This window comes from Scomber japonicus, chromosome 12 (genome assembly GCF_027409825.1).
Source record: "Scomber japonicus isolate fScoJap1 chromosome 12, fScoJap1.pri, whole genome shotgun sequence".
NCBI classification, from domain to species: domain Eukaryota; kingdom Metazoa; phylum Chordata; class Actinopteri; order Scombriformes; family Scombridae; genus Scomber; species Scomber japonicus.
In genome coordinates this window covers 22847376-22864574 of record NC_070589.1, presented here as the reverse complement: position 1 = coordinate 22864574, position 17199 = coordinate 22847376, and the positions used below count along the sequence as shown (strand labels likewise).

The window sequence follows — 17199 nt, the reverse complement described above, 5'->3', positions numbered from 1 at the left end:
AGATCAATTTCAACATTAGACCCTTCAAATAAAGGACAACTTCATGTATAAAAGTGATTTGTTTGACTTATTTGAAGGTTAAATGTATACTTTTTCTGTTTGACACACTGCAGGTTTGCACATTTCAGGTGACAGAATGATGCTACCACCCCAAAATAACATTACACAGCAACAATAAATAGCATGAAAAACATCTTCTAACTAGAAAAACACTAGAAAGTTTTTTTTTTTCTAAAACAAACATTGTTTCATCATCTAAAGGCTTTACGTACGTCATGAGATAAGATCATATACTCGTTAAAATGAATGAAAAATCCTCCCTGTTATATTTCAAGTTAAGCTCAAAGTGATAACTAAATATTTAAAGCACTGTAACTTTGATATTTAACATCTTGATATGTGCTCCCTCGGTTTACCCTTCAAGGGTTAAGTTGGGGAAACATTTACACATTCTTAGTGTTTGCATGCATAGAAATTGTAGAGGAACAGCAAACAGTATCCGCAATTTCCTCTTTGTTCAACTGCTATTATCAGAAACCCTGCACTTATTAAAGCCACTTTTCTAAAGAGACAAATATAACCGCATAAAGTGGTAATACTGTAGCTTTTGCAGAAGTCCTGCTTCTTCCAGTTATGCTTCATCATGATTGCATCACAACAAACCGATATCTTATCATCTCTGACAACTGAAAAGGCAACAATCTTAAAAATATGAGTCATGAGTGTGAACTTTAAAACAGATTATGGGTCATCATATGGACACACATAGTGCGAGAACAGTTTCTCCATCACTAAAGGCTTATTCTACACCGTCATCACATCCACACACCAGTTTTAAGACTCACTTACTTGAAATGGTTAGTTAATGGTTACTATAACTTAGTAAAGCAAATTCCGTTAAAGTCCAAGTTAAATAAGGGTTAAGCTTTTCTACTTGCAAAAGTTTAGGCAAATTTGCCTGGTTTAAACAAAGCTGTGTGTGGTGTAGGATTTCATCTCCAAACCACAAAATTTGACAGGTATTTAATGTTCTGGATTCACTAAAAGCAACTGACATTCATATATTAATATATATCAATACCACAAAATAAATTTGCATTTACTGTGATAGATCGTCCGCTACAAGGAGGAAATGTTTTAGTTGCTATGCAGAGAGCACGCGTTCCCATTTTAATACCAGCAGTTTTATTTCATGAGACCAGTATAATAGGGAATAGGAACAAAACTTAATTTATCAAAGAATTCCACCGCAAGATAAAGCACAAAAGCAGCTTAATTTCTGCAGTAATGCAGTAAAAACAAAAGTTGCCTACAGATTTTACATCTGTAGGTGCCAGCAAACCTGTATGTGTGCACACACAAGTCCCTCACATTCAAATGAGTAACAAACCTCCAGTCAGTTCCAGTGTAGTTCGATATGCTTCATCCTACATTTAAACTTCACGCTGTTACAAAAGGTAGTGCATGCTCACATTCAGTAGAGTAACACTGATTTACTTCATTTCTTTCAGCTTTTGTTCAGCCTTGCCATGATCTGAACACCTCATAAGCAGGAGCTAACTGTCAGAGACGTTTTTAATATGCCATAACCTTTCACTGAGGTTGCTGCACATCAGCAGACTTGGGCACAATCATGTGTATGAGCTTGAACACCTTGAATAATGTGTCAAGAGTCAGTTTTACACCTGCTTTGTCCTGTGTCCTGTCACGCTCACAGGAGGTCGCTTCCATCATAGACCACAGGCTTGTCTAGACTCAGATGGTACAGCACTTTCTTTGAGATGAACCTGATTAGCAGGAAAGACAGAAGAGCATTTGCTATTAGTGCTTCCTGTTTAGTTTTGAGGCCTATGCAGTAATAATGGCCTTTTTAACGATAAAAACAACAAAACAGCCCTTAAAAGATGAGATGTGTTATTAAAGCACAAGATGACTGACCTGGAAAAGGAGTTGTCAAAGATGAGTGTGTATTCTCCAGGGTTTCTGACTTTCATTTCCCCTTGGATTGTCTCCTTGTGGGAGTTGCAGCGGGTCAGTGGGATCAAGACCTGAGGAGAACAAAGTGCAGGAGTCTTGGCTGACATTTATAATTACAGCAAAGACATACTTCATATTTCTGTATACATTAGGGACAGATCTGAAAGGGTGAAAGGTATTGTGTCAACATGATCCCTTTATCCATATACCAGTGTTTCACCTTAGCCTGCTCCAATGGAGTCTCTGTGCTCTCCCTGTAGACCACACTGAAGGAGATGCTCTTAGGTTCAGAGGTAAATGTCCAGGTGACGGTGGAGCCAGGACTGCTCATGGTGATGGGGATGGTGCTGTAACAGCTGGACTTAATGAAAAGCTCTCGAGAGCTGTCCCCAAACCCGGAGATGTCATCCACTGTGAAGCCTGTTCTGAGCCTACAGCACAGAACATGAAACAGGATACAAGAATATTGTTCAGAAGATTCAGGGCAGCAAGAAAAGGAACAGCTGCAAAAAAGTTGCAAATTTTGTATCCAATTTCATCTCCCAAGATAGCTGCAACCATTAGTTAATGAATTAATTAGTCAATCATTGCAATATTAATCGGTAAATATTTTATGCTATGTAATTTTTCAAGCAGAAATAGCAAATGTGATGCATTCAGCTTCTCTAATGTAGGATTTTGCTTTTAAAGAAATGTGCAAAAACATCAATTATGAAAACGCTGAAGCTTCATTTTTAAACAAATAGCAATATAGCAATAGCAATAACAAAGGAAGAAAACACAGTCTGATTGAAGCACTGTATCAAATTAAAAATTCATGGTATATTTTGTTTTGAGCCAGGGGTCAGCGCTCTACTCATTGGCTCTTCACTAAAACAGATGCCTTTGTTAATATATTAAACTAAATATATTAAACAAAATATATATTCACAGTCACTATAGCAGAGGAACAAATTTAAGGAAGCTGTCCACGCCACATGTGGATTTGTTTCAAGTCTCACTTCTCGCTGTGGGATTTAGCTTCTAGTTTTGAGTAGAAGTACATTAGAAACTTTCTGTGGAAATCCAAAGCCCAAGCTTGTGACCGCAACTACGGTAAACACACGTTAACTCGTGTTTTGCTGGAGTAACTTTCATGTGAAACTCACGTAAGTTCTCCAGACTTTAGCAGGCAGATCTCTGCATCCTGTACTGCAGCACTGAGGTCCTCAGTGTCTTCTGATGCAATGTCTCCTGCACTGGCACTGCTTTTTCTGGAGAGAGACAAATAAAACAAAACTCAAAAGGGAAAAGGGAAAAACAAACATTTTCAGGGTTAACACTAACATAACTGTAAAAGTATGTTTGGTCTGTGTTTTCTACAACACCATATTCTACTATTTGCAATTCCTGGTTGGATGTAAAACTGCACTGTACTTGAACTATACACGATGAAAATAACATTTAGTCTAATCTAATTTTAATATTCATACATGTCATTAAAAGTGGTTTCTGATGATCAGTGTCTAATCTAATTATATCCACTGTAACTGTAACTTCAAGTCTGAGTGGAGTTCAATACTTTTTTAATACACACCAAGTAGAAAACTGAGAAAGCTTGAAAATATATTCAAACTTAGAGTTACAATGCTGCAGTTCTCATTCATCTTTAAATATCATGCTCTTGACTTTTTTCCCCACTGCTGACACACTTGAAGTTTGGAAGTCTGTAAAATTAAACTGACACGATTTAAACAGAGTGTTTCAGAAGTGCCACTTTTGTAAAGGAGGCAGCTGTAAATATTAATTTGTTTCTGTGGTTGATATTAATGTGTCTCTGCTATCAGTAATCTTAATTCCCTGTAAGTGAATGCATGAGATGCTTACAGTTGTGCTGCCCCCTGCTGTCCGTGTCCAGGAGAGCAGGCGGTGGAAAAAGAGAGGGAGTCGCTGTCGTAGACCCCACTCACTTCCTCCTCTGTGATAATGTCAAAAACACCATCCTCCAGCTTGTCACCTTCATCTGCCCCTAGAAAACACACATTACCTACTTGTTCACTGTGACATTCTCTATTCTGATTTTACTGTGCTGTAAATATCATAACATACACACATACTATGTTCTAATACCATACTATCTGACAGATTACAGTCCTATGTGTATGTGTGTGCTGTCACCTGAAACACTCATCGCAGCTCTCCCAGCCTGCAGCAGATGGCTGAAAGGTGTGCCTAGCGTGTTGGCGGTCAGGTTCTCCTGTGGGTGGCGCTCGACTACTGCGCTGTGCTGGTTATAACAGTCCCTGCAGCAGCGTTCTCGGCTGCCCTGCTGGGTGCTCACTGTGTTGCTGCAGCAGTAGTAGCAGAAGGGACGCCCACACAGTCTGTGAATAGACATAATATAATTGATGTAAAAATGGCTTGTTATTTTGAAATGTAGATAATTATAGTGTCGAGAGGAATAATTAGTATGCAAGGAAAACGTCTATTTTTTTAATAGAGCACAATTCAAGTTTTTCATCTTTTAAGAAAGACGACATATAAAAGGAACATAAATTCATAATAAGTGTAAAGTGTTTTTGGTTTGGTTTGTATGAGATTTTGCTCCAAAGTTAATCGGTCAAAAAAAAGGTCATTTTTAGTTTTCAGCCTTGCAGTCTCTGATCTGATGACCTGAGAGTCCTTGCAATGGTGCTGAGGGACAAAAAATATCTTACTGTAAACATAGATGGGCCTCAAGCCAAAAGTAAAATTATGAGATAAATCGTATATGCAATAAGAGCCCAGTGCGGATGTGGAATCTCTTTTTTTTCCCCTTTTCTTTTTTAAATACAGCTTTTCTTTGTTGCTTTGACACAATTTTCAACTGAAAATCATGATTCTTAAAATACTGCATGCAGTTCTCAAATCTGCAGTTCATTTTATTTCAATAGAACATGCTCTTCTTGTTGCTTTAATCCAATTTTGTCTAATTTATCATTACTTTACAGGTGCATCTTATTACTGTATGTACTATGATTACTCAGAAACATCAACACTGAGTTTTATGTACTGTAGGTATGATCATTCCTGCACATGGAGCTGCAAACAAAATGTGTATTGATTGTTGATGTATACACTTCAGCAGACTTCATTCATAAAGTTACAAGTTACAACAATGTCACCGGATCTCAGTGACACAGTTCCTCTTTACATTTATTTTGCAATGATTAATAGAAATGTCAGTATGTTGGCAGTGATGTACCAACCGAGGAATTATTTGCATTTGACGCATTAGTGACTTCCTTTGGTAAAACATACTACGTGTTGTGTTGCACCGTATATGTTGTGGTTATTACTGTGTTTTGAGAACCGTGGCTAAGGAACTGAGAAAAACTGTTTTCATGTCACAACAAATTCAAGCAGTACTGACACCAGTTTTAATGGCTGACGTAGTGATATGTGCTGTAGGTTTTTCTATTATTATTATTATATGTAAAAATCCACCTGACCTGCAGTTATACTTGCGGATCCACCAGCTAAACTGACTGTGACAGTCCAAACAGTAGTTGACGTCCCTCTCTGTCTCCTCATCCCGCAGTTTCTGCTCAAACTCCAGAGCATCCGTCTTCTGCCACAGTGCATCTTTCTCCCTGCAGAGAGAGCCGTCAAACACGTTTGTATGTGCAATAAAAAATCATTAAAGATGACACAATATGGGTGGTTTGGATGCCATGGCAATTTTAAAAGGACAACGGGCAATGCATTTTGGCATCATGTCTCTGTTGTGCATATTTAAAATCAACCAAGAAGAAAGGAACACAAAAACATAGTGTGCAAAGTAAATCTGAGAAAGAAGGGGGGGGGGGGGGGGGGGTGTTTATACCTGATGAGTTCTACAAGCCTTTCCTCCAAATTTATTTTGGTGCGGTAGAGATCATCAAGTTCAGCAGCTGTCTTAAAATCAAAGTTCTGCTTGTCCTGTGTGATTCTCCGTAGATTTTCAGTCAACTCCTGACAGGCCCGCTGAGTTCTTGCTAGGTCCTCCTGAGATCTGCACACACACACACAGAGGTTGATTCATAGTATGGTCAAATACCACAGGGATTCTCATGTGATTTTCTCCATGTAGATATTATTTGTAGGCTTAAATTGTAAAAGCAGCAGCAAGACGCACGCCGAAACCCTTTAGGCATTATGAAAAAACAAACATCCTAATCTAAACACACAAGATTAGAAACGTTTTCTTAACAGCTTTAATTTGGTCCAGAATGTGTGATTATGAATACAGTATCTCACCTTGATAAATTCCCTTTCAGATGGATTATCTCGTCTTCTTTCTGCTGGATGAGATTTTCACACTGGGCCATCTGGATGTTTTTCTCCTCAATCTGTTGGCAATGTCTTTGATTCTCAGCCTGCAATCAGTACAGCAAAGCGAGACATTATTTCTGCTTCTACGTGAGATATGCTCGTGACCATAACATCATGATTATTTCACATGCCAAAACACAATCTAACTGCAATTTGTATTTTCATTGATCAATCCCAGACACACACACATACACACACACGCCGTTTCACATACTGTATATGCACAGAAAATTAAAGTGTTGTCTGCAGGGTTGGCCATATTACAGTTTTATTTTCATTTCCTTGCTTGAAACCACTTACAGTACACTTAAGTTTCAACCACAATTTAAAAAGCTACCTCAGAGTGTTAGAGTGATTAGATTGTAGCCACCTGGAAATCGTAATATACCCAAATCTTAAAGTAGCAGAGTATCATCTCACCTCTAGCTGTTTTAGTTTGTTCTCCAGGTCGACAACCTTCTCCTGCTCAGTCGCCAGCTGTAATCTCACCTCCTGTAACTCCCGATTCACACTCTGGATGAGAAAATGTGAGCACATGGTTAAAATCCAGATATCACAGTAGTTTGTTAATGAACATCTACAGTATCATAGCAGATAATACCTAACATAAAACAATCCAGCAGTACATTTACATGCACTTAAGTAACCAGGTCATGCAGGTAATTGGAAAATGTGTTAACATGCACTGTAGTAACATCGTTATAAATCCCTGTATACAGTGCAAATGTGTCTGAACAGTGACATATTCAGTGGTGGAAACCAACTTATTTAGATTTCTAGAGGCTACTTTCTGTTAGTTTCTGTTTTATAATTGCATTAAATACCAGAATGTATTGCTACATATTAAGATCTTCCCTTTCATCCTGTCACTGTGATGTCTTTCTATATCTGGCAGAGAAATTGGCACTCTCCAGGAGAAATCTAGCTAGGGAAATTAGGCTTCTCTAATCCTCTAACTCAGTTACAGAAACTGTTTGTGATGTTTAAGACATCAGCTCACAGCAGAAAGCCGACAGTAACCCGGTTCCTTGAGTGCATGTAAACGCTTTGAAGCATACTGCATGTTCTTTAGCTAATCTGTTTGTGGCTGACCTCAAGTTGGCTGCCATGGCTCATGGCTTGGCTGCTGATTTGGAACCGGAGTGCATGAATCTCCTCCTGGCTCGTCTCCTGCACAGCTTCAGCCTCCTGCTGGGCCTTGTTCAGCTCTTCCTGCAGCTCCTGCTTGGTTGCAAACAAACCTTCTTCCTTATTGAGCTTACTGAGGAGCTGCTGGTTCTCTTGATGCAACTCCACCACACAGGTATTCAATCTCTCTGACTCCTGAGCTGCCTCCTTCTCCAGCTCATGCAGCTTTGTTGACAGGCCTTCCCAGCGAAGACGAGCCTCTTCGTTCTCAGCAGTTAACATACACACATGCACACCAAGTTCAGCTGTTTCTGTGTTGGCTCTATGCAGTGCTTCTCTGGATTCACTGTTCTCCATACATAAGGCTTCATAACGCAGCTTAAGCTTATTCAGCTCCTCTCTGGTGGATGTCACCTCTGTAGCCAGACCTGCCCGAGCCTGAGCTTCACCGTCTCGCTCACGAACAAGAGCCTCCTCTCGCTCCCGGGAATGTAGAATCTCCTCAACATGTCGGCGATTTAGCTCCTCTACCTGGACCTTAAGTTGTTCTGCTAAGACACGGAGGTCTTCTCTGGAGGAGTCTGTCACTTCCTGAAGGGCCTGAGCTTTCATCCTCTCCTCAGTCCCTGCCAGCAGCTGAGCCCTGAGCTCCACCACCTCTTCCCGGAGCCGGTGCACCTCCCGCAGGTTGAGTTCCAGTTGGGCTTCAGCTATCACCAATCTAAAAGGGGCCTCTTTGGTTTCCACTGAGGATGTCTGATGCTGATCGTGAAGCTTCTGCATTTTTTCATTGCTCTCCGCAGCTCCTTTTTCATCGTGCACTTCCCCATTCCTGCTCTCCAGCTCCTCGGCTCTCACCTGCAGAAGACCACATTTAACAGTCTGGTCTCTGAGTTTAGACTCAGTTTCCTGGAGTTTTTCAAGTAAGTCTGCTTGGCTTCTTTGGGATGCTGTGAGGTTTTTCTCCAACCTTGAAGCTTTGGCAGTAAGCGAGTCAAGTTCCTCTTGAGTTTTGGCTAACTGTTTTTTCAATGAGGACTGAACCTCAAGAAGCTCCTCATTTTCATGCTCAAACCTCTTCAACTGAGCATCTAACGCTTCCTTCTGGACGAGTGTCTTCTGCACAATCTCCTCCAATTGCAGGTTTTCATCTAAAAGCTTCTTCTCTCTGTCTTCAACACACAGCTTGGCAGTTTCAACCCTCCCCTTTAAGTGGGTCTCAGAGGCCCTCAAGGCAGCTAGCTGGTCTAACAAGGCTGCCCTGTTCGCAGCCAGCTCTGTAGTGCTCTCCTCACTCTTCTTAATTGTTTGGAGTAACTTAGTGTTTATTTCCATGAGATTGCTGCATTGGGTTTTGTAGTCCTCAAGGTTCTCTGCTTGATCGCAGGAATTTACTTCATTATCAGAAAGCCTTGAGATCAGACTTTCCTTCTCAACATTAAGCTTTTCCAACTGCTCCTCTAAATGCTTGATTCTCTCTGAGCCAACAGAGAGCTCTTTCTCTCTGTTTTTGAGAGTTTTTCTTAAATCCAGGAGCTGGCTCTCTAGCGTTTCACTCTGGCTGCTACTTGTGCTACACCTTTGCTCGACCTCCTGCCTCTCTTCCTGCAGTCTTTTCCTTAGATCATCTGCTTGTCGTTCTCTGCACTCCAGTGAGGCTTGCAGATCCTGAAGCTGGGCTCTCAAGTTTCCTGTCTCTTTCTCTTTCAATGTCAGTGCCCCCTGAATTCGACCAACTGCACCTTGGAGCTCCTCCAACCGTTTGAGGGCCTCCTCCTGCTCATCATGGGCCCCGGCTTTTACTTCAGCCAGCTTCTCCTCACAGCTTCTCAGCTCTTGTTCCCTGAGTTTTAGTTCCTGAGACAGACGCTCAGAATGCCTGGCCCTGTCCTCAGCCTCTCTCTTGGCCTCCAACCTCTCCTCCTCTGCAGTCTTGAGTTTATCCAGGAGATCCTGGATTTTCCAGGCTGAATCACAGTAGCTAGCTGTTTGCTGGCCCTTTTCTTTTAGAGCCTCGTCCAATTTAGACAAAAGTTCCATATTTTTGTTCTCAGCGGCTGTGAGTCTGTCTTTAAGTTCACTGTTTATTGCTTCCCTACAAGTTTGATGATTACTGGCTCCGTCCTGGTTAGTTATATCTGTGTTAGTTTTGGGCTCTGAAGATAGAGATTGGCCAGAGGTCTTCTGAGCTGCTGATAGCTGGCCTTGAAGGTCTTTCACTACATCTTTCAGCTGAGCAGACTCCTTCCCTAACTCCTCAACTCGTACCAAAAGCTCTTGCTGTCTCAGTTCTGACTGGTCGAGCTCAACACGGAGATTGTCTGCAATGCTGCACGCAGAGGGCTCCCCCAGTTCTCCCAGATCACCGAGGAGACTGTGACTCAAGTCTGGGATTGGGAGAAACTCCTGTGCCTGGACAATAGACAGAAAAGAGAGTTCTGGTTAGGTGCTTTAAACTTTAGTTGCACTTAGGCAAATACTTTTACTTTATATTAGTACAAGTGTATACCTGTGAGTGCGAATAGCTGCTAACCAAGCTGTTGATGCTGGAGCAGCGACTGGGAGCCCTCCACAGGAAAGCTGATGAGGCACCACCTATTGTTCGCCTTTGACATGATAAGACACAAAATGTTACTGTCATATAAACCAAGAAAAATAGCACTCCAAGTAGGACAAGCATTCAGGGACAGCTGCATGTCATCTAAGTGATGGGAAAAAAATTCACATATATCATTATACAAAAAAGGGACTTGAATTTACAGAAGACAGCATATTATACATATATATATATATATATATATATATATATGCTCTATGGCAACACTTTAGTTTAAAGGTCCCCTAAGTTCACTTGAAAGGAATATGTAACTCTCAGTTTTTTCTTTTAAGAAATATCCAAGACATGATGTAATGTCTCTGTATGTAATGTTTTGGTTATGTTGTGCAAGTATGTAAGGTTACTGTGTGACATTTACAAATTTAGTTTCGTTTATTTGGATCAACATTAGCTGTTACCCAGGCAACAGCTACTCTTCCTGGGGTCCAAGTGCATGTTGAGAGGAATTGTTAACTTAATGACAAATCCATTTCAAACACACTGTTAGAAATAAAACTTATTTTTCACTAAATAGTAATTCATTTGTTAGTTATCTATATCATTTTGTCAAATCTTCACATTTGTTAAATATGCTTGCATGATTTTACAACTGCACAACATGTTCAGCTCATGTCACCATAGATTACATCAGAAGATTATACCACTCATATATAACGTACAACAGCCCTTCAAAAAGCACTACACTTGTGAATTATATAGAATATATATTTTTTGTTTATGAAAACATGTTGAGTAACTTTTAAAGCCATAGTTTGTGTTGTTGCACTGCACTGTAGTGTAAAATTGACATAATAATCATTATAATGAAACACTACAAATTATACTTAAATTGTCTACTGCCTGTAGAGTGACTGCAAATTGATGACAAGTAAGTGAAGGGTTTGACAAAGGTGCTGACATGAGGATAACGTGCTCTCTTCACACACTTGACACACAGACACACACACTCAAGGAAAAAAAAAGAGCTGTGAATGTTCAGAGTGATCAGATAATTAAGTGTTACTTAGGCTGTGAAGTACCCAATACTGCTTCACCACAATTTTATATTAGCTGCTCCAAAGTTGTGTGTTAATACCAATTGGTTTAGGTGTCTCCGATCAATTTACAAATGATTTCCAACCCCAAGGTGGAAGAATTAAATATTTTATTTCTTATTTAATTGTCTGTTTTCACCAACTCGACACCAACAATGATTGCAACACCAGACTAAAGTTTATGTTTTCTTGAGCAAAATTAAGGAAATCTTCAACTGCTGATTGGAAAAATGTGAAGAGAATTGTCAGCATTTTTTACCTTGCAAAGTTTGGCCAGTCAGCATCAAGGTCGTAACCTCTGGCTGCAACATCAAATTGGATCTGGTTGAGCTCATAAAGATGGTTTATTATGTCAGCAGTGAGGTGAGACTTGAGGAAGGGGCTTCGGGCATAATACCAGTCACTGAATAAGGAGGAATATAAACGAAAAAACATAAACACATTAATCACACAAACACAAACAGTTTGTATTTGACACAAAATATTGTTCATACGATTTTTATATTGTGTTATTGATGTTTAGTTTAGATATAAGAATTTAAAATGTCACAACAATAAAATTAAATATGAGACGCAAGTAAGCATGAAAAATTGCTAATAACACACAGTTGAGACTGTTGAAGATTCAGGATGCATAAACAATGCGTATGCACAAAAAAGCATGCATACATGACTTCCCTCACAGACTGTGGTGAAAATAAGGGCTGTGTGACATGATGTTAAACATCACATGAACAGAGAAAAATGCCTATGGTTTCATATTTTGCTCTATAGTTTATTTCGCTGTGATGCAAATCACACTCTTCACTGTAATATTTTTTCGGCATTTGGAGTCTGTCCATCTTTTGCGCTCATTCATTACATTGATAAATTCTTCTACTTGGGTTTTTACTTGCAAAGCTTTTATTGCACGTACAGAGGGTCATGTGATGAGGTGGAGATGAGATTGAGGCTAATTACCAGCTACACTGACTTTTATTTTTTGCTCTTGATATTCTTTTTATTTTATGCTTAGTTGTGACAAACCCTGTAAAGTCGGTTTAGATATGAGTGCTACAAACTATTTATTGATTATAATTCTGAGATATAGTACCGACAATGCTTTACAGGTCAATGTGATGAATTCATGACATAGATGGTATAAAGAGTTGTACACTGTAATGGTCTTGCTGTTGGAAACGCTTGCTGGTGCAACACAGTTGATAAAATGGCACTTCATCTTTCCCATCGGTTTAACTGACAGGTGCACAGACTGGTGGAGCAGGAAGAGAACTGATATGAGAACGGCAGGTTCAGGGTGTGTCATCCTCCAATAATGGCTAATTGTGGAAGTGAAAATGAGGCGTGTGTTTGTTTTCCCAGTTCCTCAGTGACTATAAAACATAACTATGCGTACGCATAGCTTTATAAATCTGACATATAGAATGCGTGAGCGCAAAAAAAAAAAACCTCCACACACTCACACACTATTCTATTGAAAAACAGATGAAAAACAGCCCTTTCCACTCTATCTACTATACCATACTGGTCAACTCTATCAAAATAGTCATTTAGATCATAAAATACTGCCCTGGCTAAATAAAGGTGAAATAAAATGACATTGACATTTGGTCTGAAAGACTGAGGAAGTAAGAAGTGTGTGTAGGTGTCTATGGTCAGCTATGTGGCTGGTTGTGTTCTCTGAAAACGGAAATAATACAAGAATCAGGAACAGCAAGTCACACTTCCTGAGAAAGGCATGTTAGTAACAGAGGCCTAACACATGACACATCTAGTTTACCTCAAGATAACATGTTTAAAATCATACAAATGTATGCATGCATGTGTGTGTCTGTGTCCTCTGACCTTGTGACCTTCTGATTTATAAGACACTGCTGCAGTGTGTCAGCAAGACGCTGGTGGACGAGTGAGTAGCGGATGAAAGCCCTTCCTTTCCCCAGTGATGTTTTTAGCTGAATACACAAAAAAAAATAGACTTTAGTGTACATTCACACTCATAAGCACACATTACCTTACTGCAACGTGGACTGAGACTGTTTAATACAGAGTAGCTTCCACTTTCTAAATGAACTGTTTAAATGTAACAACAGTTGCAGGACATGTAAATGGGGCTGTAACTAAACATTATTGCTATTCTTGAGTAATATGCCCATTATTTTCCAAAAAAAAAGAAAAACCCAGAAAATAGAAAAAACCAATAAACATAGTCCAAGATGACATCTTCAACTGGCTTGTTTTGTCTGACAAACTGCCCAAAACCCAAATCAACTAATCGAATCAGTTCCGGTTTTAAATGACCCCAAATTCAAATTATGTTTGGTTAAAATCCGTCCCAGCACTGAGTAATGTCAGGTCATCTACTATATCTGTCTGGAAGCCCAAATTATCTGACACATTAGCAGATGGAGGGATTTAGGTAAGACAACAGACTCACAGATCTACCATAAGGACACCAGCTGGGGAGTCCTGTCATGTCTGTGACTGACCAGCAAGAGAGGACAGGAGTTAAAGTAAAATTTTTATACAAAAAGCACCAAAGGTTTCCAAAAAATAATTAGCAATCAGCTGTTATTGATTGAACTATGCAACTTCTAAAGAAAAAAACATACTGACCTATGAAAATCCCTGAAGAAACTTTAAACGACGGATAGGTTTTGCTAACAAATAAACCTAGCATAAAATTAGACATGGGGTCTTATTATGCATGTTAAGCAAGACTTAAATTAGCTCTCACGCTAGACTACAGCTAACCATTAAACACGCTTATCCCTGAAGAACAGAGAAATACAAACATCAGTTGAGATGATGGGTCGAATTAACTATCAACTACTATCAGCAACTATTAACATTTGTTGTTTCCAGCTTCTCAAATGTGAAGTTTGCTGCTTTTTTTGTCATACTTGATACTAAGCTGGATATCTTTTAATTTTGGAGTATTTGTCAGACAAAACAAGCAATCTGAAGAATTTGGCATACACAAGAGTATAAAATATGTTGGTAATACATAAAAGCTTATAGTACCATTAAACTCACAGAATATGTAATAACTACAACGAACAATGGGCTAACAGACACTAAAGGAAATTCATTACAGTCTAGACACCCCATATTTATTGTATAGATCAGATTATTAGCACTTCTTATTGAGACCGGCATGTATTCCAACAAGAGAAATCATGTCATTTGTAAACAACTTTTAAGTCCAGAGTATTTGTTTCATATTTTCAAAGATGAAAAACATAAACATCAAGCCCACAGACGAGGTAAACAAGCTACAAATTACATGTTGTACAAACAGGGAATATAAATGTCTAATAAATGTGACTACAGTTATTCCTCTACAGAGCTCACCACTGTAGATTTCCAGGGCAGAAGATGAGGAAAACACAGCACAGTGGGTACAAATAGAAAGTAAATTAGCAGAACTGAGTCTTACCTGACCGACCAGAGGATTAGTCACGTGGTTATACTGTCGCTGTGTATTTGTGCATGTGTGCATATGTGTTGAATGCCATGGCAACACTGATGCACTGAGGGCTATGTGTGTGTGTGTGTGTGTGTGTTTGTGTGTTTGTGTGTTACAGAGGAGGATTACCTCAGGGATGGATTTAACAAAACGGATGCCATCGTTAGCTCCCTTGATCTTAATCAGGCACTCGCAGAAATAATCCCAGTAGTCTTTCCTCTGGCCAAGAAAGGTTGTCTTTTCTTTCTGGTCAAACTAAAAAAAAACAAACATTATCTTATTATTGCATTAATGAACAACCTCCTCAACAATGTTTCTTTGTCTGAAACTGCTGTGTTTGAGGAATTTGGTTTGTAATTAATCTACTTCCTGTGAACCCTCACCCTTTAATCTCAGCTGTCTAGAGCTGTGGTGCCTAAACTGGAGGTTGAAACCCCTCCAAGGGTCACAAAAGGCTTAATTGGACAGGAGAGACAGAAAAGTACTTCAGCTACTCAGATTCATATTTTTTTCTTGTATTTGGTACTTTTCCATTGAAATTTGCTACGTTTCTATCAGAAAAGTTTAGAGAAAAATAAATTCCTCTTTGGTGGAATTGCTCACAACTCATAGACACCTGAAACTTGTGATGAGAGATCATAAGTGCTTGAAAGGACGGGTTCAACATTTTTCAAGTCTGTTTTGAACAAGACTAGGTCAAAACCTAATATCTGGCTGGATTGTGTACAGTCAATATGCAAAATTGTGTCCAATTTATTACAGGGACAGTCAGTGGTAGTGTATAATGTCTATACTGTGAATTCCTGGATATTAAATATTCATCTGCAATTGTCTGTAGTAGTCCTAGTAATGACTGTTCTTAAAATAAATATTATGAATGTAGTTGAGAAAACAATGGCCTACTTTTCACTCGTCTTCACCATATCTTCATATCATATCTTGGGATGTTTGATTTGAAAGATAATCTATTTTGAATTTAATTATCTATTAACTTCTCCTGCTCTTTTGTCTGTTTCTATCTGTGGTTGTCTGTAAACATATGGCCTCATCCAATTGTTTATGTAGGATTAGCATGCTATGCTAAGAGTCCATCAGCTGTGTGACTACGTATCCGTACTGTGACGTCTTTCAGAGCACACACTGTAAACACACCTGTCACCTGCCCAGTATGGTGCTGTTAAACCGGACACACTGTGGCTATACCTTATTATTATACAGTTAATGGGCAACACACAGCACGTCAAAGTTGTGCTAATGCTGCTAGGCATTTTAACTAGCTGCAAGCTGCTGTTTGGCTGGTAAAATGGATCTGTTGTGTCTCTTTGTATCTGCAGGTTAGAGCTCCTGTCAGTGTTGGAACGTCTGTGTGAGACACTTCAGTCGGTCACCAGTGTTTTTAAATCTTATTTCAGGACTGTGCTCAGGGGCTTTGCTGTACACACCCCTTAAGGATGTAAAAGAAACTGTTCACACGGATTCATTTTGAAAGAGCAATGGCCAATGGAAAGTCCAACATTGGGCTGGCCAACCAATGGTGTAATTTCATCACTGAGTGTGTCCATTAATGAAAGACATTCAGGATTATGCTCCAGCCAAAACCTAGTCTGCGGCTCAAATGAACATTTAAATATGTTTTTCTTGCCATAATCATTCCTCCTGTTCATACTGGCCATTAGAACATCCCTTCATAATGTACTTAAAGTGTGAGTGGGAGATTTATGCTATAACTACTTGATATTACTAATTCAGACTGCTGAAGCCTCATCTCAGCTTCAGACGAACTTTTAAATGTATGTACAAATGACACTGTCACCTAGCCTGGCTAACGCCAGACCCTGCCACAATTGAGGTTAATAGCCATTATGAAGAGGAGGAATAATTACAGCAAGGAAAACTTTTTTCACTTTTCATACAGGCACTTTACAGCTGATTTTAAACAGACTTGATATTACTGTAAACCTATTACTATTAGTGTAATCCTGGGAACCACTTGTCTAAAGCACTGGGGAACCAATGCTTTTCAGCTTGAGACTTTTTGAAACCGAGCAATGTGTACTCACAAGCATGTTTTACTGGTTTCATATATTAGGGTTGTACTTGTACTAGAGGTATTAAGACACTTGAAAACATAATACTTGCCACAACTTCACAAGAAAAAAGCAAACATTTGAGTGTTGTCTTTTCAAAAACTCCACTTAATTTTCCTTACAAAATTGTAAATAAGTAGATTTAGGTGCCATACCTGTAGCAGGTATTCTAGTTTATAGAAAAACTTGTGCAGGTTGCCGCTGTCATCAGTTATGGGTTCACCACACTCCTTGTGTTCTTTACTTAACTCTAACACAGCATCTAAAACAAGACAGCAATTAACACTTACACACACACAAATACCAAACATATGCTCTTGTGCACATACACAAGACAAAGGATATATAGTAATAGCAGTCATTTACAGTCACATGAGAGTTGTTTTGATGAGATATATTTTCTACTCCACTTGTGCACACATTACAAAGAGACTGTAAGTAAGAGATGGTGTTCACTGTTTGTGTAGACAGCTTAATTACCATGCAGATCTCTGATTATCCTCTGCAGTTGATTATCTCCAACTGATGAGGAGGAGGCCATTGTGTGTGTGGGAGGGG

The 17199-nt window shown here is 39.3% G+C and overlaps 1 protein-coding gene across 3 annotated transcripts; it reads right to left on the bottom strand.

The window, feature by feature from the left end:
- Positions 1-257: 257 nt before the first annotated feature.
- Positions 258-17199, bottom strand: LOC128369130 (FYVE and coiled-coil domain-containing protein 1-like). Of its 3 annotated transcripts, none has more exons than XM_053330101.1 (17): positions 17122-17199; positions 16797-16903; positions 14684-14809; positions 12934-13040; positions 11348-11491; positions 9947-10043; positions 7402-9849; positions 6730-6822; positions 6235-6353; positions 5822-5989; positions 5448-5588; positions 4135-4340; positions 3844-3985; positions 3126-3230; positions 2198-2408; positions 1939-2048; positions 258-1787 (listed from the first exon to the last, which is right to left on the bottom strand). In XM_053330101.1, exons 1-17 carry the CDS (start codon positions 17180-17182, stop codon positions 1712-1714), a joined length of 4461 nt encoding a protein of 1486 aa, XP_053186076.1. In that variant the 5' UTR covers positions 17183-17199; the 3' UTR covers positions 258-1711. The 3 variants fall into 3 exon arrangements, with proteins under 3 accessions (XP_053186076.1, XP_053186077.1, XP_053186078.1); XM_053330102.1 differs by having other exon boundaries at positions 3844-3979; XM_053330103.1 differs by having other exon boundaries at positions 4135-4304.